We start from the raw sequence: 23,428 nt of genomic DNA, 5'->3' as shown, positions 1-23,428 counted from the left end.
GGGGACACTGGGAAGAGCAACAGGCACCACTGGGCAGGGGTGGGTGACACAGAAGGAACTACAAACAGAGGGATGGGGAAAGTCACAAACTACATGAGGGGGATCTAAGGACATATGTGGGTTTCAGCTCACAGGACTCATTCCTAGAAAGCCAGGCTCCATTACTCTTCTGCTAAGGGAAGAAGTAAGCATTAAGAGCACACTTTCCCTTTTTAAACAGCATTGAGGTCTATCCTTTGATCTAGTACGCGGCAGATACACGCACAAGGGACTCTGCACCTCTGCTGTCAAGATAATTAGATGCAAAAGGGAAGCACTAAAGTCACTTCAGTTTAGTCCAACCTCTAGCTATTACTTACACTCCAGTGTCCTCCCCAGGAATGCTGAAGTGCCTGAGAGAAAACAGTTTTGCCTCATATTAGCTTGCTGGATTAGGGATAAAAAAATTGTGCCCATTTTACAGAGGTGCATACTGGGTCCATATAGCGACATGATGAATCTGCCATCAGGAACAGAACCCAGGACCAAGTGTCCTGTTCTAATTAATAGTAGATGCTTTGCCCCCTTTAGTAAGAGTACAAATGAGTAACATCCCTGTCCCATAAATAGAGGATGTTTATTATCCAGTCCTTCAGTGTTCCCACTGTGCTCTCTTTCCTACAGTGGTTTGGGTCCATCATGCACAATACACTCGCATTATGCACGGATCACTGACACCACTGCCCATGACGGCTTCTCTGGAGCCCTTCCAAAATATTGTGTCATATGATGAACTGAAGCGCCAAGGGGATACGCAGTAACGACAGCAATCATGGGAGTGTGTTCGTTCCTCATGCCAAATCCATTCACGGCGTTCAGTGAAAAGTACTTTTTTGGGGAATGTAAATTTAGTCTCTTTCCTAAGTATAAAAATTAAAATGCTCCAAGCACAAGATTTCCTTTTCCCACCAATGAAGTGACTACTCTTTCCTGCTTTCTCCTTTTGACAGCTTCATGCCAGTTTTATATTCAGAACTAAATGATAGACTGATCTAAGACACATTCTCCTTTCCTCCCCTCAGTCTCCCATCTAAAACCTGAATTGTTTTAAATCTTGAAAAACATACTCAAAAAACATCAAAACAAAATGATAAACAATCTAAACAATAATAGACTAATAGAGTAAACCAAACATGATTGATTAACATCATCTGGTAAAGCCTTGCATACAGATCCAAAGGAAAGAACACTATACACAAAAATCTTTTCCCATTAAGGGGTAGATTTAATCGTTGATTAAAAAGTTAATCAGGAGTCTATAAATATTTTGGCTGGAAAGATGGAATCTTAACCGAGGTGACTGCTTTTTAGTAAATATTTGCACAATGGCATATACACAGTCCCAGATTGATGGCAGAGCTGGGGGGTGACGGGAGCTTGGCCCACCACCCACAGTGGTACCACCACTGGTACCGCAGTGACGCACAGTAGGCCACCTCACCTTGCACAGCCCCCCAGCTACGCGACCCCCCGCTTAGACCCGGCCACATTCGGTCCTGCTCCCTGAAGGTACGCGAATGTGGTTACAGCAGGATGTTACCGACAGGCTGGAGCCAGGCTCCAATCCTGCTGCCCTAAACCCCTTGTCTTAATATTTGAGAACTTTCAGAGAGCTTATGTGTATTTACTGAAATAATTCAGCAAGGTGTAGGTGCTTCTGCACAACACCCTGTGTGCGTGCTGCAAACTCATTTCACCATGTCCAGCACTTGCATTCAGTCATTATCTGTAATCTGCCTGGAGAAGTACACACTCCAACAATTTTGCTGTTGTGCGAATAGTGCATTGTCTTTAAGTGGCAGTTTATAAACTAGTCTCGCACCAAATTTAGTTGTTGTGGAACAAGTGCTTTCAGTGCTAGACTCTGTAGATAAGAACAAATGTCTTCAAATTGCACAGTACTTCCAAATTCCAAAATGCCCTCAGCTCGAGTAATGTCAGTAATAGTGTGCACTAAGGTATCATTGGCATCTCTAACGCAAGCAGCACTGTAGCACGGATCACAGGATGTGAAGTATTTTCTATACTCACGCATTATGCCAACAGAACAAATATATTTTTAGTCAATTAAGTGTATACCCTACAGCCGAAAGAGGCTGAGACAGGTTAGGTCTAAATTTTGTTTGCATGAATCCACCAGAGGCTAGTGAAGCAAAAAATACACTGTATGCACCGTTTGTGGGATTTACAGTATAGTAGCCTTTTTCACAGGTTCGGTAAATAAATGCACGAGAAGGAGCATGGAGCAAAGGAAAATTCCAGCAAGCCTGGAGCCAGTCAGTGCTTTAAACTGCAGAGAAATTCTCTCATTGCAAAGGTATTTCTACCCCAGAGAAAGAATTATGATCTGATCGCAGTATACCTGACTGGTTTGAGATCATCATTCTAGTCCATTATAATGAGTATTTTACTGAGAACAGTTTTCTTTACCCCCAGCACCCAAAGTAAGTCTGTTGGAAGTCTCTGGATTTTACATTTGACCCGCATAAAGGATTAGACATTTTCCACAGGTCTCAGTGAGAAAGACGTGCATGGGAAGTGCACTTCCATCCAGAACTGTGCGTGGCGCAACTCACGTACTGAAGCCACTGATGGATTACATTATTTACTTGTAGTACTGTTCATCCCCAGATTACAGAAAGAAAAGGCATTTTCCCAAAATGGAAGAATAGAAATTGCACAGTGCAGGGAAAGGGAGATGTCTGAAACCTTTTTACTGCTAGTTTCAGAAATGAGATGGCTCAGGGACGACTGATAATGTGATTCACAACATTGTACCAACAGGGCAACTGTAACTCAAACTGAGGACTCTTTTGAGCCCTGCTTTCAATAAATTGGTGATCACGATCCCATTCCCTGTGCTTATGCACCCATCTAAAATCCCCTGAGAATACCCACAGCTTGCCTCCAGGAAGGTGTGCGAGACAGAACGAGCGTCTGAGCAGACACTTCTCCCACCAGGGGTCAGGGCTGCGGCACAAATTCAGGAGAACAAGCAGAACTTCCACAGCTCTGCCCCAACAACACGCACTTTTTCATTGCGGAAGGGATCACTGGTCAGGACTGTCAAAACCACACAAAGGGAACTCAGCAACCAACACCAAGTAACTTTCTGCAAAAGTGGAGCTCCTGGTAACATTCCCGTTTCTTGCCAATTATCTTTTAGTGACAAACTGTCAAGATATTTGTGTTTAAAAGACTGATCTACCTTAATAGGTGCCTGCTAATCTGCAGAGTGATGGAGGATAACTATGTACACAGACTCCGATGGCCTTCTTCCCCTTGGGGTCTGATTTTCAAAAGCAAATACATCTTTATAGCTGTGTCAAAAGACAGCAGACAGCAAGGTGAGGCAAATGAAGGTGGAGACAGGAAGAAAAGCCAGGATGAAGAGAACTGCACTGTAAAACAAATAGGCTTCAGTATTACTAATCCGGAGGAAATGAATGCATGTGTCAAACCCAAGGGTACAATCCTAGCAGAGGACTAAAAGCCTGCCCGAATTTGACATATTCTCTTATTTGAAAGGGACAAAGGACACTGTCAAGATATTAGGTATTGTGAGACATCAGGCAAGGAAACTTGCCTTTTGTACCCAAAGAGGAAAAGTAAAACCAGCAAATCTCTTCCACTGTTCACATTTTTCTCACATCTCCCATGACTGGAAGTAAGCTAGCTAGTTTAATTTCGTTGATGGACACTTTCTGGCCTAGCTGGTTACAGGTTGTCCTTAAGCACTGGACAGCATTAGTAGAGTTGGTATAAAAATACTTTAGAGAAATACCGTTGTTCTCTCTCCTCACCACTTCCCTACCTATGAGACCCATGAAGCCAACACAGCAACAGTACAGCAAGAAGCAGTCTGTTTTGCTTCATCCATCATCAGCAAAACTGTCAGCTCAGCTCCAACAGCAAAATCTTTATTACTGGTTATGATGCAGAAGGCAGAAACCACACGGTCTGATTTTTCCAGATCTGAGGCTGAGTTTGCAGTAGCGGCTGTTGGAGGGGAAATCATTTTGACTTTTCACTGAGCCAATTCGATCTGGAAATTGTTGAGAGTAAATAAATATGGAATCCCACTGTGGCATTTCTGCAGTCACTTTCCAACTACAACCATTTTCCTTTTTTTTTTTTTTTTGAACATCAGTGATTAGTATTTGGCACATGTAAAAAATTAGCTATTCCCTGAAGCCACGCATGACTGATCAATTACAGAACTAATACATTTTTCAGAGGTCAGTTTAAAAGATGAATAATCCCAGGCCCTTTTAAATTTCCCAAGCTCTAGCATGGGGAGATTTTATTTGGTTTTATTGCAGTTTTCTTCAAAAGGTCAGAGTGCCCACAGTACTCAGCTGCCCACAGTAACACACAGCAGTATATCCTAGGCAATTCTCCAGGTAACCAATGACCTTTTGCAGTAAGCAGTCTGTGCAATACAGGTGCTCTCTTTTTTTCCTTCTCAGGAAAACAACTGCTTATTGACTCTGGACTTGTCTTTAAAAGGTAAGTCGAACCTAAGAAGTCTGCCACTCTGCTAAGTTACCCACCAGTGCAAAGCAGAATATCCGCATGCACATGTCAGCTCAGCTCATTGCAGTACTTACTTCTTTTAACAGACTTCCACATGCCATTTCAACTTGCTAATCCACCTCTTTTCCTTTCTGCACTACTAGGAAACACAGCATTCAAAGCCCACGAGTGAGGCAGACATACCCCCGGCCAGACTCCTCAATCTGCAAACAGCTCCGGTGCCCCTAGCACTGCTCAGAGCTTCCCCAAACAGCAGAAAAGTGGGAAACACCACAGCGGTGGGTTTCACACTCTGGACAACACTACCTTTTAAGCAGAAAAAGTCTAGCAGGACTACATTGGTCGACACTTTCCACACCTAACAGCTAAGAAACTAATGACACACCCTCTTCTTTGGCTGAAGCATCAAGCAACTTAGAGGTTGGGTGGGAAAGAGCAGATGCCTCCTCGGACCTGCTCAGACTGAAGGGTCCTATGAGAAAATAGAAAGTTCCAGGTCTCTAGGTTGGGCATCAGCCCTACTCTTTGATCGTGCACCAGTTCTTTCTCCTGGCTTTCATCTAGGCTCTGGCAGACAGATTGGGGGGGGGGTGGAAAATCAACAAATACCATCCATATCCATCCTCCCTGTTATATAGTGCTGACCTGTAAGAATGGCCTATGGGGGGAAAAAGAAAAAAGACCTTAAGTATCAGGACAGTTTGGAACACATTTTAGCAAATTAGAGGGCGTAAAGCTCTGGAAGAAGGAGAGAAAAGCTACTTGCTGCTACTGCACACAACAACTTAAAACGGCCAGCAAACCCACTACCTGCTGGCGTCTCTCACATCCTGTGAAGAATATTTGCTAACCCATACGCTGTATCATGACTTGACTTATTTCTTCCTTGCAATTTTTTTTTTTACCCATCTGTTTCTTTGTATACAGCATTTGTCTTCTAACCTCTCCGTTTGTTTTCCTCATGTCTTTTTGATTTGCAAAAGAAGGACACACCTTATCTCTTCCACAAGCTGCACCACCATCCCCTGTTTTGCACATTCAGACTCATCTCTCAGCACCATAGTTGTTTCTCTCTCTCTTTCTGAAAAAATAGAAGTGCAGGCGCTTTTAAGGAATAAGGGCTCTGTCTGAAGAGTAATTAGCTGTCAGCATAAAACTAGTATTTATGGATTCTCATCCTTGAAAAATCTAACTCTGCTACCCGGCACTGATTATGGCTGTTATAAACAGATGGGGCTGAATCCATACAACTTGCAATAATCCTATATTTAAAAAATAATTAACTACAAATAAAGCACTGAATTCCACTAGCTTTCATAAATTTGATTTCCAATTTGATTTGCTTGTACAGAGTGGAAGCTGGGTTATTCACGGGTATGCCGTGCTACCCTAGCATACCTTGAAAGCAGGAGTCTGCAGCAAATTCCAGCACACGCTCCGCAACTCCAAGCACACGAGAGGGCCGGGTACTGGAATATTCCGAATACCCTGCAGCTGAGATGCAGAACGAAAGGATGGCTCAGTCATGCCTGGGATCATAAAGAAACCCAGCACCCCTGGGTGTGTTGTGTCTGGTTGCCTGGCAGAGAAGTTGGAATTTTACCAGCGGTGCAGCCTTTGTTTTAATGACTGACAGAGACATGAGGAGGGGAGCTTTAAAAAACTGTTTTTAAAATGCAGGTTATAGCGGATGAAAGCCTTCGGTGTGTTATTCTTTGACTTCCTTCTCTGTTCAACCTGGGGCAGCTGAATGCCTACACCTCTGTGAGAGAACAAACCCAGGAAATTTATACTCCACTTAATTAAATCTGTGCATTTTACTTATTGGCAACTCTTACTAGACCAAAATTCACTCCAAGCTGGTTATCCATCATAGCAAAAGATATGACAAACACAATCGAATACTACACAGAATCTATAGCTCTTGGTTAACTAGGTCACAGATTGCTCTGCAACGTTTGTGAGGCTGCCAGGTTTTTATGCACAAATTGTAGGCACCAGGCCAAATTCTCCCCTCCATTACACCCCCGTAACCCCGCCGATGATGTTACCCACGCTCATCGGGGTCTGCCTTCCGGTCGCTGTTAGCGGGTAACAAGTCCCGAGCCAACTCCACCCAGAGTAAGCGACAAAACGATGTACAGGGACAGTCAGCCTCACGCCTCCTCCCCGATTTCTGCGAGGGCACATCCCGTCCCTCCATCCCCATGGACTGGCGCAAGTTTTGTCATCTACCAGCTTCTGTGTAAAACAGCCAGGTTTACGCCGATACCCCTGGGAGGGAGGCTCTTGCACAACCACAGACACCTCCCGCCAAGCAAGTTTTTCTTCCTAATAACCAAGCTGAAATTTCCCTTTGCCTAATTTCAGCTCTTTAATTTCTAGTCACACCCTATCAGGCTGCCTTAACATTTCCTCTCCGGTGAGAGGAGGTGTGAGCAGACGCCGACAGGCATGTGCGCCCGCTGACACATCGCACGCGCAGGGCCACGCTGCAGGACACCCCCACGGAAAGAGACACCCCCCGATTCCTGTCACCTTCCTTGGGAAAAGGAGGGAGAAAGGGGCACGAGGGGCCTGTGTGGGAAATGGGGGCAAGGCTGGGGAAGCGAGGGGTCTGTGAGGAGAGTGGGGGCAACGAGGAGAGGACAAGGCCATGAGGGGAGGCGAGGGCTGACTGAGGGGGGGGACACGGCCGGAGGGGAGGCGAGGGCTGACTGAGGGGGGGACACGGCCGTGAGGGGAGGCGAGGGCTGACTGAGGGGGGGACACGGCCAGAGGGGAGGCGAGGGCTGACTGAGGGGGGGACACGGCCCTGAGGGGAGGCGAGGGCTGACTGAGGGGGGGACACGGCCCTGAGGGGAGGCGAGGGCTGACTGAGGGGGGGACACGGCCCTGAGGGGAGGCGAGGGCTGACTGAGGGGGGGACACGGCCCTGAGGGGAGGCGAGGGCTGACTGAGGGGGGGACACGGCCGTGAGGGGAGGCGAGGGCTGACTGAGGGGGGGGACACGGCCGTGAGGGGAGGGCGAGGGCTGACTGAGGGGGGGACACGGCCGTGAGGGGAGGCGAGGGCTGACTGAGGGGGGGACACGGCCGGAGGGGAGGCGAGGGCTGACTGAGGGGGGGACACGGCCGGAGGGGAGGCGAGGGCTGACTGAGGGGGGGGACACGGCCGTGAGGGGAGGCGAGGGCTGACTGAGGGGGGGACACGGCCGGAGGGGAGGCGAGGGCTGACTGAGGGGGGGACACGGCCCTGAGGGGAGGCGAGGGCTGACTGGGGGGGGGACACGGCCCTGAGGGGAGGCGAGGGCTGACTGAGGGGGGGACACGGCCGGAGGGGAGGCGAGGGCTGACTGAGGGGGGGACACGGCCAGAGGGGAGGCGAGGGCTGACTGAGGGGGGGACACGGCCAGAGGGGAGGCGAGGGCTGACTGAGGGGGGGACACGGCCGGAGGGGAGGCGAGGGCTGACTGAGGGGGGGACACGGCCCGGAGGGGAGGCGAGGGCTGACTGAGGGGGGGACACGGCCGGAGGGGAGGCGAGGGCTGACTGAGGGGGGGACACGGCCGTGAGGGGAGGCGAGGGCTGACTGAGGGGGGGGACACGGCCGGAGGGGAGGCGAGGGCTGACTGAGGGGGGGGACACGGCCGGAGGGGAGGCGAGGGCTGACTGAGGGGGGGGACAAGGCCATGAGGGGAGGCGAGGGCTGACTGAGGGGGGGGACACGGCCGGAGGGGAGGCGAGGGCTGACTGAGGGGGGGACACGGCCGGAGCGGAGGGCGAGGGCTGACTGAGGGGGGGACACGGCCGGAGGGGAGGCGAGGGCTGACTGAGGGGGGGACACGGCCGGAGGGGAGGCGAGGGCTGACTGAGGGGGGGGACACGGCCCTGAGGGGAGGCGAGGGCTGACTGAGGGGGGAGACACGGCCCTGAGGGGAGGCGAGGGCTGACTGAGGGGGGGGACACGGCCGGAGGGGAGGCGAGGGCTGACTGATGGGGGGGACACGGCCGGAGGGGAGGCGAGGGCTGACTGCGGGGGGGACACGGCCGGAGCGGAGGGCGAGGGCTGACTGAGGGGGTGACACGGCCGGAGCGGAGGGCGAGGGCTGACTGAGGGGGGTGACACGGCCGTGAGGGGAGGCGAGGGCTGACTGAGGGGGGGACACGGCCGTGAGGGGAGGCGAGGGCTGACTGAGGCGGGGACACGGCCCTGAGGGGAGGCGAGGGCTGACTGAGGGGGCGACACGGCCAGAGGGGAGGCGAGGGCTGACTGAGGGGGGGACACGGCCGGAGCGGAGGGCGAGGGCTGACTGAGGGGGGTGACACGGCCGTGAGGGGAGGCGAGGGCTGACTGAGGGGGGGACACGGCCCTGAGGGGAGGCGAGGGCTGACTGAGGCGGGGACACGGCCCTGAGGGGAGGCGAGGGCTGACTGAGGGGGCGACACGGCCAGAGGGGAGGCGAGGGCTGACTGAGGGGGCGACACGGCCCTGAGGGGAGGGCGAGGGCTGACTGAGGGGGGGACACGGCCGTGAGGGGAGGGCGAGGACTGACTGAGGGGGGGACACGGCCGGAGGGGAGGCGAGGGCTGACTGAGGGGGGGGACACGGCCGTGAGGGGAGGCGAGGGCTGACTGAGGGGGGGGACACGGCCGTGAGGGGAGGCGAGGGCTGACTGAGGGGGGGGACACGGCCGTGAGGGGAGGCGAGGGCTGACTGAGGGGGGGACACGGCCGGAGGGGAGGCGAGGGCTGACTGAGGGGGGGACACGGCCGGAGGGGAGGCGAGGGCTGACTGAGGGGGGGACACGGCCCTGAGGGGAGGCGAGGGCTGACTGAGGGGGGGACACGGCCGGAGGGGAGGCGAGGGCTGACTGAGGGGGGGACACGGCCGTGAGGGGAGGCGAGGGCTGACTGAGGGGGGGACACGGCCGTGAGGGGAGGCGAGGGCTGACTGAGGGGGGGACACGGCCGTGAGGGGAGGCGAGGGCTGACTGAGGGGGGGACACGGCCCTGAGGGGAGGCGAGGGCTGACTGAGGGGGGGACACGGCCCTGAGGGGAGGCGAGGGCTGACTGAGGGGGGGACACGGCCGGAGGGGAGGCGAGGGCTGACTGAGGGGGGGACACGGCCGGAGGGGAGGCGAGGGCGGCGTGGGGTCTCCTCACCTCTTTAATCTTCATCCTGCGGGCGCGGGTCTCGGGGTCCTCGCCGGGCCGCCTGCCCCGCACCGGGTGGCGGAGGCTTCGGCGGAACCGCTCGTAGTCGAAGCGGAACGGAACTCGCGTCTCCCGCGCGGGGGCAGCCCCGGTGGCGGGCTCGGCTCGCCGCTCGCCGCCCTGCACCTGCTGCCGCGAGCCCGGCGCGGTGTGGGCCGGCGGGCCGGCCATGCGGGCGGCGGTGCGGAGCTTCTCCCGGAGGCGGCGGGGGGCGGCGGGGCTGGCGTGGCGGGGCTCGGCGGCGGCGGGGGGGCTGCGGGGCAGGTCGGTGTCGCGGGTGGAGGAGGAGGAGGCGGAGGAGGAGGCGGAGGAAGAAGAGGAGGAGGCGGCGGTGGCCCGGCGGGGCAGGAAGAGGCGCTTGAAGCGGGAGGAATCGGGCAGGAGGAAGAGGGCCCCGAAGCACAGCGTGAGCAGGCCCGAGAGGAAGAGCAGGAACAGGAACTTCTGCGGCAGCCGCAGCCCCAGCGCCGCCGGCCAGCCCGGCATGCCCGGCAGCTTCCGCAGCAGCACCATGGGGCACCGGATCGCGGCCACCGGGCGGGATCCGCCGCCACCCCGGGAGACGCCGCTGGCTTCTGCGGCGAAAGGCTCAGGGATGTCCCCCCGCGCCACCGGGTGGAGCGGGCGCCTTCACCGGGGACCGCCGGCGGGTGACACGTGGATGGCTCCGGACCGGGCTAAGCCGCAGGGGCCCCGCCGCTGCCCGGGGTCCTTGCCGGAGAGGCTCGCAGGGCGCGGAGTGGCGGTTCAGAGTCCCCCCTGCCGGCATGAAGGCGGCGGCGAGCGCATCCCGCCGGAGCCGGGCGGCGGAGCGGCAGGGCAGGGCTGCTCCCGGCGTCAGTCCCCCGTGCAGGCTCCCCGCCGGACGGCTGCTGTCGGCCTGGCTCAGGGAGCGGTGCCGGGGAGGTGCGATCCCTTCTCTCTAGGCGGTGGGTTCATGCTGCAGCATTTCTGCGAGGGGGGCAGATAAGAGCGCGTTCATTCAACGCCAAGAAGGATGCAGCCGGCGTTATAAGCCTTTGTCCCGGAGGGTCTGCCGCCTCCCCAGCCGTTCCCCCACCCTCCAGCCACAATAGTTCGTTTTCCCTCTCTCCCGGACTTGCCATCAACTCTCTAGTCTGCGAGCAGCTCCCAGCTCTGCGCCATCCCCTACAGCTCCGGGCTGCCGGGCTCTTCTGGCGGGGCAGCCCTGGGACCAAGAGGAGGATCGGCGCCCTGACGAGGAGCGAGGAAAACTCGGGGAGGGGCAGAGCGCCCAGGGACGAGAGCAGAGAGACAGGGACGAGGCTGCTCCGCTCCTCACCAGGAGCTGCCTTCGCCCGCAGAGGGCTGGAGACGATGGAGCTGCGAACAAGCCATGCGGAAAGCTCGGCTCAGGCTAAGTTTCTTCAGCGACAAAAAAAAAAAAACACCTACGGATTTTGCTTTTGCTAAATGGATCCTGGCGAATTCCCCCTTTCTCCCAAATCTCTGCCTTGCTGTTAATAGTTACTCATTCCCTCCCGCCAACCCCCTCCTTACGTGCGCTGGAAGAGACAGAGCTCAACTTTCAGACCACGAAAGCAAGCAGGACCACTTTCAAAAGGCAGGACACGTTTTAAAGACCTACCTACAAACCCCAAATCACCCCTACTCCCACGGGTAGGAACGGCGCTGCCCCCAAACACACCGTCAAACCCGCTGGGCGGACGCTTTCCTACTCCCAGCCCTGTTTACTCACCCCTCTGACAAATCCAAGCCACTCTGGGTCCTACAGGGAACGAAATCTTCTCAGTCCTGCCCGCGCATCTCACAAGCGGGAACCCCTCGCTGCTGTCAGCGCTCACAAGTGCCCGTTAAATTAAGAGGAGGAAGAGGCTGCCTGCCTGCCGGGCTCTCCAGGGGGCAGCTCCTCTCTCCTGCCCATCCAAGCATCCAGGAGGGAAGCACCTAACTGCATCAAGCTACTTAGAGGCCTCTGCTTTTCACCTCCTCCCCGCCCCGCCTTCTTCCCCGCCGAAGGGGACCCGCCAGGCTGCGCTGCCCGGTGCCCGCACACGCAGCCCGCCTGCACCTCCCGCCTCCACCGCCGCTCACTGCGACAGCGCCGGCAGCCCCGCCCCTCGGCCCGCCCCTCTCATCGCCCCTCCTCCTGCCAACGGTTACTCGGGGGAGGAGGCGGGGGCGTCGCGAGCCAATCAGCAGACCAGGTCCTGCCCGCCGTGACGCTCTCGCCCAGGTCTGCGCTCCGCCCTCGCTCACTATTGGCTGGCTGGTGGAGCCTGGCCTCATCCGTTGGCTCTTCCAAACGCCAGGAAAGCCGGGAGACCCGCCCGCTTGTTTACCACAGTTACCCTGCTCGAGCTGGGGGAGCGACTCACCCCGCCCCTTTCCTCCAGCCAGCCCTCTATTGGCTGCGAGGAATGCCCCATCCACGCTGCGATTGGCGGACGGGGCTCCAGCTACTTTAAATAGGGGCTGAGGGCGCAGGGTGGGCTGAGGGGGCTGTGAGGGCTCGGCCGGTGTGGGGGCGGGTGTCGCCTTCCCCTCACCTCACGCGTTGTGAGGGCTCTTGAAGGGCGGATTTACCCGCGCAGCCTCCATAGCCTGCCGCCTGAGGTGTGGCGTGTGCTAGAGGGTCAAAACCCCCAGGAGGGACCTTGTCCCAAGGGCCTGGCATGGCAGCTCGTCCCTGACCAGGAGCAGGGGCCTCAGAGAGGGCCCAGAGATGGTTTGGGGACCACCTTTCTGCACACAAAACCGTCTTTCCTGGTTTTTATGAGCTGCCATGAAGCACATCTGAATCCCAAATACTTAAATCCTCATCACGCACCTTAACCTTCAACATACAGTACAAGAACTAAGCAAATCTCACAGTCACCCTGTGAGGTAATACTGTACCGGAGGTGCAGGTGGTGAACTGAAATGTTTCTGCTCATAAATGGTAAAAAAAAACCCAAAAAATCTTCTGCAGAATTAGCAACGAAAGAGAAAAAAAGGCCACCACCCAAAACCGAAGGCATCCGAAACCCCTCAGAAATGGAGCTGGATGGGTGGAGGTCACCAGAGGCGGTTTTTGGGTGCTGTGAGCATGAGGCAGAAGAGCTGCGGCAGGAGGCGGCTTACAGGAAAGGGTAAACTGCAGCCGCTGAAGTATTGATGTGACTAAACTTGGAAGAGCTAAAAGAGAACATTTTGTAGGCTGGAAAGGAGCTGGAGCTGGAAGGAAAGAAATCATCTGCTGTTTGTGTCTTCCTGCGCTCAGTGTGCTCCTTCTTGAATAACTAGCACCACAGGAAAGAAATACCTGATCTGATTGCTCTGGTCGAGCTGGAGCACGTTGCGGGGCCCCACATTTTGAATTGTTCAGCTGAGAACCAGTTATGTTGTCATTTTCCTATGAAAAGTGCTATAAACGATAAAAAGCAGGCGGCACAGCAGCTCTAGGAGCAGGATTCAGGAGCCGCTATCGACCCGGCTATGGCCAAGGCCGATGATCATCCTGCCTTGCCCTTCCTTACACCTCCACAACTGCTGCAGGTTTTCACCTAGTCAAAATAAAACTAAAAAGTAAGCCTTGTGCTTTTAGCTGTCTAGTGGCTGCCCGGTGGACCTTGAAGACAACCACCCTCAGAGGCAAATTTGCATCTTGATTATTTGGTTTTGAAATGTGTCCTTTGAACCATCCCCTGTGGTTTGCGGGCAGGACCAGTTCAGCCTGAGCAAGAGGGAGATGCGGGCACCATCTCTCAGCCACCTGAGCACTCGAGGAGTGCTCTGCACAGCTGCTCTCCCTTCCCTGCCCTGTAGCTGCACCACGAGGGAGAGGGGAGTAGATTTGGCTGCTCCGTTTTGGCAGGTCGCACCAGAGCTTCGCTGAGTGCGGCAGATGCTCCACAGGCTCCTTGGAGGCCAGGGGAGCTCCTTGCAAAGGATTTGGTTTTGCTTCTTTGCACACCTTCGCAGGGCAGCTCAGGAGAAGGGGGAGAAACCTGAAAGCCAGCTGCTGGCTTCATTATTTGAAGCATCGATGCGGTTGGGAGGGCTTTTACTGCTGCCCTGCATCGTGCGTTTATCAGTGGTCCCCCAGGGACCAGCACCAGCAAGAGACCATCGCTGCATCATCCCTTCTCCCAACACCTAACACCCTGCCTCAGCCTCGCACTGAGGGGAAAAAATCCTTCGCTCCCCTCAGATCTCTTCCCTGGGGAGACCTCAAGCAGCAGGCTGCATTTTGTCTCAGCCTTATAAAAAACAAAAAAACAAAAAACAAACCCAAAACAAAACCCCAAACCAAACAAAAAAACCCACCAAACCAAAAACCTCCGCTATTGCGGTGGTGGTCCCTTGATCTTCTTATAGTTGGCCCCAGGACCGAAAAGGTTAGCTAGCTCTGCTTTCTAAGAGGATTTGGGGGCATCAAGTAGGATAATAAAATCGACAGCTGAGAACAAACCAGAGGGATAATAAAATAGACAGTTCTGAACAAACCGAAAGGCTATGCCTAGCTCTTCATTTTATACCGCAGTGATAGAAAAGTTGAAGGCTTATCTTTTAATTAGCTTAAATTAAGAAATCTTTTTGTTTTGCTTTGTGTTTAGCATAACATTGTCTTGAAGGTAAATTCTTAGAAATTAAAGGTTTTCTAAATTAGGTTAAATTAAGATATTCTTCTTAAAGAGGACAAAGCATTGTCTTCAAGGTAAATGTTTAATTACATTTTTAAAACAATTTAGTCTGTGTCATAATAAGACAGAGAGCCCAGTCTCTGCCTATGACTGCAGTTCCAGACATAAGCCAAATAAATTGGGAAATTGGCATTGAAGGACTTAGGAGGCAGAGTATAATTACTGGAAAGATGGGGATCCTGCTGCATTACGATTCTTGTTTTTAGCAGGACTGGAAGAAATAATTTTGAGAAAACTACTTTTTTTTATGGCCGTAAGAAAAATAGAATTTAATATCTACCTTTCTGTGAGGAAAAAAACTACTGAGTGGTAGATAATACTCGAGGCAAAAAGAGTTTGGCAAGATAATTACGCTCAAGCCTCCAGCCTATCTTTTAAAGTAAGCTTGATTTTTTTTCCCCTCTCACTGTAGAACATGCTCCCATTCTGGCTGCAGGAGCGGCCGGGATGTCTCTCTCGTGGTATAGCACTCCAGTTCTTAGCCAGAACGCCCTCTCTGACTCTCGGAACCACTCAAACCTGTGATTTCTAGGCATCACAGCAATGAAAGGCTGGAGCAGGCAGATGGAAGAAAGGCTCTGTATCGCTGAAGTTTCAAACTTCACATAGTTAGTTTTGCAAAAGAACCCCAAACCAAATAACCAAACCAATCAAAAAAACAAAAAAACCCACAAAAAACCCCAACTGAGCCTTGTTTCCTCCATTGAAGTGGAAAGGGATAGTACATTTAAATGCATCCTTAAAACAGGGCAGCCTCAGCATGTAAACCAGACACCTAAACTTTGTTGATAGCTACTACAAAGTATAGATAGTGACAACAAAACCAGGTGAAATTGCCAGCTTTAAAAAGGAAGGAATCCTTTACCTCTAAAAGAACAAGCACGGCAGTTGGCAGAACAAGGTGCCATCTTTCAGTGCGTAGTTAAAAGATTTCTGACACTTTACGGTGGCGTGGAGCCTAATTTGTTGCTCAGCTTTCTGAAGCCTGATCTTATGAGCTGCCGAGTTTCCCGCTGGGAACGGAGGGCTCACGCTGTGTGGGATGGCTGCTGGCTGTTCCCACCCCGGGCTCTTACTCATGCATGACCAGGCGGGGAACGTTTCGGGGAGGACAAAGCTTCTGAGGCATCTTCCCTCTCCGTGCAGCCCCAAGGCTGCTTTTCTTCACCTGCAAGCAACAAGGTCTAATGTCTATTTAAAGGCTTAGATTGTGTAGGCTGTCAGGCCCACTGCAGCTACCGTCATTTTATCTGGTTGTGATCAGGTAAGGGGAAATCCATACATCTAAACAGGCTGATACATTATGCAAACAACAGCCCTAAACCTTCTCGAAGCAAGGTGCACCTACACACAGTGAGAATGAGCGAAACAATCCCTGATGGCCTGTAATGACTCAGGACAGAAGAAATCTGTCTGATATTGATTATTTTAAGGTTTTAGAAATACAAGCAGAGGACACGAGGCTCCTGAGAAGCCTAGATAATTAGGAACTTTGTTATCTGCTACGTGAAAGTGGATTGCAGTTTCCCCAGTGTATGTAGTAGCTTGCTTTTAACCTAGGAAAGCGTGCTGTTGCCCTGTGTTACTTAAGGAACAAACAGTGAAAAGCGTGATTGCTTGTAAGATTAGATGACGTGCTGATGGATTACTGGGATCGTTTTGGTAAGAGATATTCTAATAAGACACCTGAAAGCTAAATTGTAATAATAATGTAACCATGGCAATGTCACCTAGACAGGGTGGATATATAGCCCAGGTGACTTCAGCCAACAGAGTAAGTTCCCTCCAGCCACAGCCTGGAGTACCAACCTACGTACGGTGCGAGAAAACTAACGTATAAAGTACGTGATAAATGTGTAGAAAGACACGTTTAAGGCATGGCTCTTTGGAGCAGCCTTCCTCCTCCTCCACATGACCCCAGCAGCATCTATGGACCATCTTGTGCTGCCAAGGAGGAGGTTTGCAAGCTGTAATAACAAGAACAGATAAACTAGTAGTGGATTTCGCCCTGATTTCATTTCATCAGTGCTGTGCAGGCATACAATTTTCATGTGCTAAACCTGCAAAACAAGAGGCTCCTAAGCCCCTTCGTCTCCTTACCAGTCAAGAGTGAACGGCCGCCACAGGGAAGGCAGCTACCTCACCCTGCCTATGAAGCTATTGAAATGCTAGTAGCAGCTACAGCCAAATTCAAAACGCAGAAAATAGCCTATCTAGCCCCCAAACCTCTGAATTGAGACACATCATCATGCACTGATCTGCAGGTTTGACTGCTTTTCTTTTAACTTCACATTCATACATACAAGATATTAATTATCTGAATTAAAACTCACATTCAGGGATGCAAGGAAGTCTTGCTGAGAATTCAAATGGCAGTTCTCTGCTAGCAGGAGAGACATTTGCACAATATAAAACCTACCACCATCTCAGGCAGACTTACCAGTTTTCTACAAAAAAGGGAAAAAGCCATTCACATCTGAGATAACAATCCGTTCTATGTCTCTTAAACCAGAATTGGGTAGGAATGAGCTTTCACAAGAGGAGGAATCTTGCTTAATTATGGTAAAGGTCTATGTCTCAACAATCTTACCTCTTCTGTGCCAGGGAAAATATAAAACAAGATGAAAAGTAGTGCAAAAGCAGAAACATAGCATAAGGTGCATGTAGGAAAGAGCAGAAACAGTTCTAGTTTATTACTTTCTTGTAACACCAGGGTGACTAATGTAGCAGGCTGCACAAGCTTTTTTTCATTAAAATCGGCATCATCAGAATGACTGTATTCCATTTTCCCCTACTTAAGTGAGATAAGGGCCACAAGAATGCAATGAATTTGCTGTTGTGAATGTGGAGCAACATCCTATTTTAGATGGCTTCAGAAATAAGATCCCAAGTGGAAAATGTCTAAGAATAATTTTAAGAAAAAGAGTTGACTTGTCAGAAAATGCAGTTCAGGCTAACCAGAACTGCAGACAAATCAGTGATGAACTTGGTGAGTAGTTCTGTCTAAGAAAAGTGACACAAAAACAGTTTTTGACAAACAGAAGCATTAAGAAAACCCAACAATCTTAAACCAAACTTAAATATTTGGTTTGGGTCAAAAAAATACCTGGAGTCAATATAAAAAGCAGTTTGTATAAGACATGGTGGTCCCGACAGCATCTTGGGGAATGAATTATCCTCTGTCTATAGCAGTTTTTTATCTTAAGTTGTTTGGAGCAGGAATATCTCCCCTCCTTTTCAGGTAAAATCTGGCTATTCAAAGTTTCTTAACAAGTCTGCAGTCATCTGAACTATTTGGAAAGAAACCAGGAGGTGACAGTCTCATCTTACGTGGTGGGGACTAAGCACAGCTCAGTGCTCAGTGCTTGCCTGAGCCAAGGGACCCTACTTGACAATATGGCAGGAGTTTTCCAGCCACAGGAGCCAGCCAGAAGGATGCCTTTGGAAACTGCCAGGTTCTGGGTAGTCACTAAAGACTGGTTTAGTCATTAAAGGAAAATAATCTCCCAAAGGGAGAATTTCCATTTATTTGACAACCATCTGCGTAGTCCATTGTCAGTCCCGAATCCAGAGACATCCTCGATTCTCTGCAGCAGTCTCTGCTTTCCCCCAGATGTGATAATCTCCGCTCTCCTTGAAGGGTTGGGCTAGGTTTGCTCTGAAAACGTTGAAACAGATGCATATTTCACAAAAATCTTCTTTCATTGTATAAATATATCCTGCTGCTGCTGCTTTTTAAGAGTGGATTTCAAGGCAAGCCAGGAAATAATGACCAACATCTTCAAATGCTGGGAAGATTAATCATCATGTGGGAGCATGGGAGGAAAAGCCTTTCTGTTCATTCTATTCATTGTCCACAGACTAGAAGAAAAAAAAATTCTTTTGGTTCTGCTCTGTGTTTTGGCCAAAGATGAAACACAGTCGTACATTTTCATTACCTGCCTCAGAACTCTTATGGTTTATGTCAGCCCCACGAGCAACGGTCTGCTTTGGACCCGCTGCCTGAACTGTCACTTCTGTTAATAATTATGCCATGGGGTTAGTGATTTCAGAAGGGCTTCGGCAGTTTTCAGCTCTGATGCTGAGTCTGAAGAGGATCATGCCCAAAGGGGATAGTTTTAGATGAGGATTAGTATGTGAATTCTTCTGGGCTAATAGATAAGATAAGTGCTCCAATAATTTAGGACAGTGATCTCCAACGTGTAGTTAGCAGACCCTTGGGGTTAATACGCTGCTCTGTAGCAATCTATAAAAAATACTGGAAAAAAACAAGTTCATATAAACCATATGGAAATCTACACAGAGGACATTTGTTTTTAGGAGACCACAAGTCAAAAACTAAAACCCACTGGTTTATGGAGGTTGCAAAGAAACTTATCAAAATAGCTGTTACAGGACAAGCAGTCTTGGTTTTTCAGCAAGAGATAACAGTATAAGAAACCTTTGGGTCAAATTATTAACTGGAGTTATTAGACTTAATGGCAAGTGGTAAGTCCATGAGCCATGGAGGTCCTCTGGCCATTTGTCTACAGATAGGATAAGTTACTGTCCAACAATCCTGTCTTTAAATTGGATTCTCTCTGTCACTGGTTAGGAAATCCTTGATAAACTCATTGGATCAAACCTTCAACCCCTCTCGATTATTTTCCTGTGCTACTAAAGTGATGTAGAGGGACCTGAATCCGCTGCAGAGATACTCCCTTGCACATGGTAAATGAGAAGCCTGCGCCATTACAGAACAAGCACCTTCCTAACGCAAACAGATCCATCTTACAGGGGAAAAAATATTTTCCTGCTTCCCTTGGTGCCAAGCTCATTTCCCTTAAACTTTAATGCTTTTGAACTAGGCCATTATGAGCCAGGCCAAGAGAAATAAAGACACCTTAGAGCATTTGAATGGGATAACGTAAATATTTCCATTATAGGGAAAAAGAAGCACTTCCAAAGAGTTAAAAGTCATTTAAACTATGTGCTGCAATGAAAATTCCAGCTTATAGCACTATATATTAGCCATCCTCAGGTGACCACTAAGGCTCTGTTAAAATCATTTGTCAACTGTACAGTAACTTACACTGGAGGGTAAAGTAGGTCAGCAGATGCCCTTTGGGCAATTATATTAAGATTAATACACAGGTTCCAGAGTATTTTATTGGCACTACTCAGATGTTCCCAGCCTCTTTCTGTAGTGATCCGAAGCTGCCAGGTTATTGACTGGGATAAATGCCTCACGTGTTTTGCATGGATCCTGGTGCCTGGCAGGTGAAGTCCCTCCCCAGGGACTTTGAAGGTAAGCAGAATTTAAACCTCTTTCAAAGAGGTCAGTAGTGCGTAGGAAGAAAGAAAAGAAAAGGTAAGGTTAATGGGGCAGGTGTTCCAGCAGCTAAATATATTTCTCTTCCCTGTGGAAAGGAATAAAAATTGAAGCGCTTTGCTATGCATTGCTTTGCCAAATTATAGAATTACCCTTTTCCCTATCCAGACATTAACCGATACAGAAAAATAGAGACACTGTGGAGTTCACGTTTCCAGAGTGGGAGTTCCCGTGTCAGATCATTAGTATCCAGACAAGAAATATGAGTTAAGATTTTTAATGATCATGGGAAGTCATAAGCTAAGGCCATAAAGGAAGAAGAATCTGCACTTTGCAGACATGCTGGTGTCACAGTCCTATTTTACAGGTTATTTTCTTTCCCCTAAAAGTCAGGATTGTTGCTCTTTTTTAAAAATCAACTTTTCCCCCGAGTGCCAATATCCCCTGTAAGGCCAAATCCACCTCAGATGGTTGCCTGCTTTCTGCTGTACGCCGCACCATGCTTACTGGTAAACACTGAAATATGGAGAGGGCTCAGCGTAGCCCAGAATAACTTCTAAGTCACCTTCAGGGTGAAGTTCATCTGTCCCAACCTGAGAAACAGGTCACTCCTCACATCGCTCAGATGAATCATTGTCTGCACTATATTTATACGGGAGCCTGGGGAGATCTACACCAAGCTTTTTGCCAGTAGAAGTCTGGTGAATAGAGATGTCCCATCTAACTCGTGGCACAGCCGAGTGAAACATGTCCTCCGACACAGACACAGCTTCATCATCCCAGCATCGGCACTGGGGAGGCAACTGCGCTCCAGTGACAGAGGAGCTCCCTCTTCCAGTATCGGCCACTTCCTGACTACGGGCTTTACTGGTGAGAGTGTGCCAGCAAAGCCTGTGCCGTAGGAAGGACCCTGCTGTGTACTGGTGGGAGAGAGCGGGGATTGATCCTCCGGGTTGCTACTGACTTCAGAAATGTCCTCCTCGGTTGCCTTTCAATTTTTCCTGGGTCAGTACAAAATAAAACAATTTTATGATGCTGAAGCCCTATGAAACAGGAAAATGCTTTTCCTTAGCTGATATCTCTGGGTGGTACCAGCCCAGACTCACCGTCCCACCACTCTCCATCTGTTATCTAAGAGATCCCATGGAATGACAAATCTCCTACTTGGACCCATAGATCCAATTACATTTCAGGAGATATTTGTCTTTCCTTTTCCTACCTTAAGCTTGCACATAGGGCAACGCCTAATCCACACAAAAGAACAGGAAAAATCTTCCCTGGATCCTCATCTAGGCTAAACAGACCCTCTTCAAGGACCCTAACAAACCTTGGTGCTTTCTCCCTCTACCCGGCAGTACTGCCCAAAGGAGGGGGAAGAAAGCATTTGTATTTCTGTGCCTCAAGCTGTTGTATATTAGCACGCATTTTTAAATACAGGTCTCCTATGGGCTGCACCAGCCATGCACGCTGCATACAGATTAAAAAGGCTCTGACAAGGTGGCCAGGCTGTAAAATAGAAAATGAGAACTGGAGAAAATAATAAATATGGGGCTATAAAACTACCTGCCAGGTAGCAGAAGTGTGAGGGAGGGGGAAAATCAAGTAGTTACGGGCAAAGGGAGAGGTAAGGAAATTAATCTTTCAGGGCAGTGTCCTCCTGTCCCGGCTTCAGAAAGGAAACAAACCCCAAAGATCGCTTGGTCAAGACGTGAAATGCATGACCTGTGGGGACACAGTGTCCTGTAGCCTGGCTGATGGGTTTCTGATGGGGAGCTGCAATAGCAACGGTCTTCACGTTGCTGATACGCTCCCAGGTTTTGTGGCTCTTTGAAGCCAGAGACACTCAGGACAGGCTGAGCTTCCTTGGAGCGCAAGCCCACGGACTGTAAACGCTGTATGGGATGTGGAGTTAATCAGCATAGCCGTTGCAGAGGCCATGTACTTTCAAGTACTTTTGTAGGAGTTAGCTAGCACTGTAGGGAGGTTGTAATTGCTCATTTTCTAGCTGGTTGGTAGTGGAAAAGCAATGTCACCTACGCTGATCCTGGAAGGTTGTTGCTTTGTGTCCGCTTCAATTTGTCAGGTGGTTTTTCCAGCCATCACTCTGACACAAGCCACCGGGTCGATGACGGCCCTCGAGGGCAGCCCGGGGGCTGTGCGGCGCGGAGGAGGGCAGACGTACACGTGCACCGGGACTCCTCGCTCCCGACAGCCCGGACCTGCGGGATCAGAGGAGCAGCAGCATCCAGCAGCATCTTAAATCAGGGCCGGGAAGAAGCCTGCAAAAACCAGGGAAGCCTGCGCGTACTTGCCAAAGGCAAATTCAGCTCAGCCTTTAATGCTTTGTTAATGGCCTGCTTCCAAAGCCTTTCCCCCGACTTGCTCAGGGCTCTTTCCATTTCAGCCTAGAAAATCCTCCCAGCACTGGCATCAGAAGCTCCGAGAGGTAAAAGAGGAGGAACTTCAGCCCTCAAATAGCCATTGCTGAGAGTCGTCCTGGAGAGAAGAGGAAGAATCCAGGGACAGATGATCAAATGGTTGATTGCAGAACGCGGCTTTACATGGAAGGGGCTCTCCCCTCGAGCTAGCTGTCCACCTTCTTGCTCTTTGAAAGCACTTTTGTACCTGGTGGATCAAACTTTTGAGGAGAGGGAATGCAGTATTGTATCAGGGCTGGAAAGGTCTTCAAGGTATAGGAAGTTCTTGTCTTTTTTCCCTACAAGTTTTGAAGACTGTGTGTGGTTTTAAAGAGATCTGGTAAGTCAGGTGGAAGTTTGGAGTTCAGCACAGATGTTACCAAGTGACATCTTCGAACCATGTGTTTCTGTAGATGCTGATAATGGTTTCCCCTGGCTTTACAATCTATTGCACTTATTCTCACCACACAGCCAGAAACCGCCTTCCCAGATGCTGCATTGGGTTATCACTTCAGCACCTTCCTGAAATGGCCTTAGTAGGTCCCAAACCAGGTAAAACTCATGAGGGTAGCCAGCATTTAAAGGAGGCTTTATCGCTCCCTACTTCAAACTTTGCAGCCACAGCAAGAGACACGAGGCAGGTTAGGATTAGGCTCACCTTGCTCCGGACTGAATGTTTCCCGGATTCTGGCCACAGATCTCATCTCCCAGTTCCATCACTCCTGGCTCAGCTTTCAGTTCATGCTGAGGGTTTGGGACCGAGTTAATCACTCAGAAGAGACTGATCCAGTGACATTTAACTAAAGCTGGCAGGAGCAGCATAAGGGGAGAAGTGTTGACAATACAAGGGCAGGACCGCACCTGCGTTCCCTCCAAGTAAAATGAGGAGATCAGCTTGCAGCCATCAGACCTGATCTGCTGATCACAGACCAGAGAGGGGATGACAAGTGGGATCATATTGTCAGCCAGGGGTGCAGAAGTGGAGTGGGGACACAGGCTACAAAGGACCTCCGGCGTTGAGGAGTCTGTTCCCTGCTCTCAGGGGAGTCACGTCTCAGACTCTCCTTCGTTATCGCAAAGAAACCAGCCGCTCCACAGGCATCCCATAAATCACAGCTTGTTACAAAACGCACGGGTGGGTGCCCTCAAAAGCTCTGCGGTGCTCTGGGCCAGCTCGGAGCCGATACCACGTGGCTGCGGCAGTCGCAGGCATCAGGCAGTAGCATCCGGAGCTCCCCATG

General features: G+C 50.9%; 1 protein-coding gene across 3 annotated transcripts in view; it reads right to left on the bottom strand.

The window, feature by feature from the left end:
* Positions 1 to 11,864, bottom strand: part of MAN1C1 (mannosidase alpha class 1C member 1) — a 70,226-nt gene extending 58,362 nt beyond the window's left edge. For 2 of the 3 annotated variants that reach the window (XM_075173453.1, XM_075173454.1), the window contains exons 1-3: positions 11,513 to 11,864; positions 9,742 to 10,743; positions 5,974 to 6,069 (exon numbers count right to left, since the gene is read on the bottom strand). In XM_075173453.1, coding sequence (XP_075029554.1) covers positions 5,974 to 6,069; positions 9,742 to 10,305 — 660 coding nt within the window. In that variant the 5' untranslated portion in view covers positions 10,306 to 10,743; positions 11,513 to 11,864. The remainder of the gene's footprint in view (positions 1 to 5,973; positions 6,070 to 9,741; positions 10,744 to 11,512) is intronic. The other variant, XM_075173455.1, reaches the window with a different exon arrangement.
* Between the last annotated feature and the right edge of the window lie 11,564 nt (positions 11,865 to 23,428).

Source organism: Calonectris borealis, chromosome 25, assembly GCF_964195595.1.
Source record: "Calonectris borealis chromosome 25, bCalBor7.hap1.2, whole genome shotgun sequence".
NCBI classification, from domain to species: Eukaryota; Metazoa; Chordata; class Aves; order Procellariiformes; family Procellariidae; genus Calonectris; species Calonectris borealis.
This window is presented reverse-complemented; position numbering and strand designations above follow the sequence as displayed.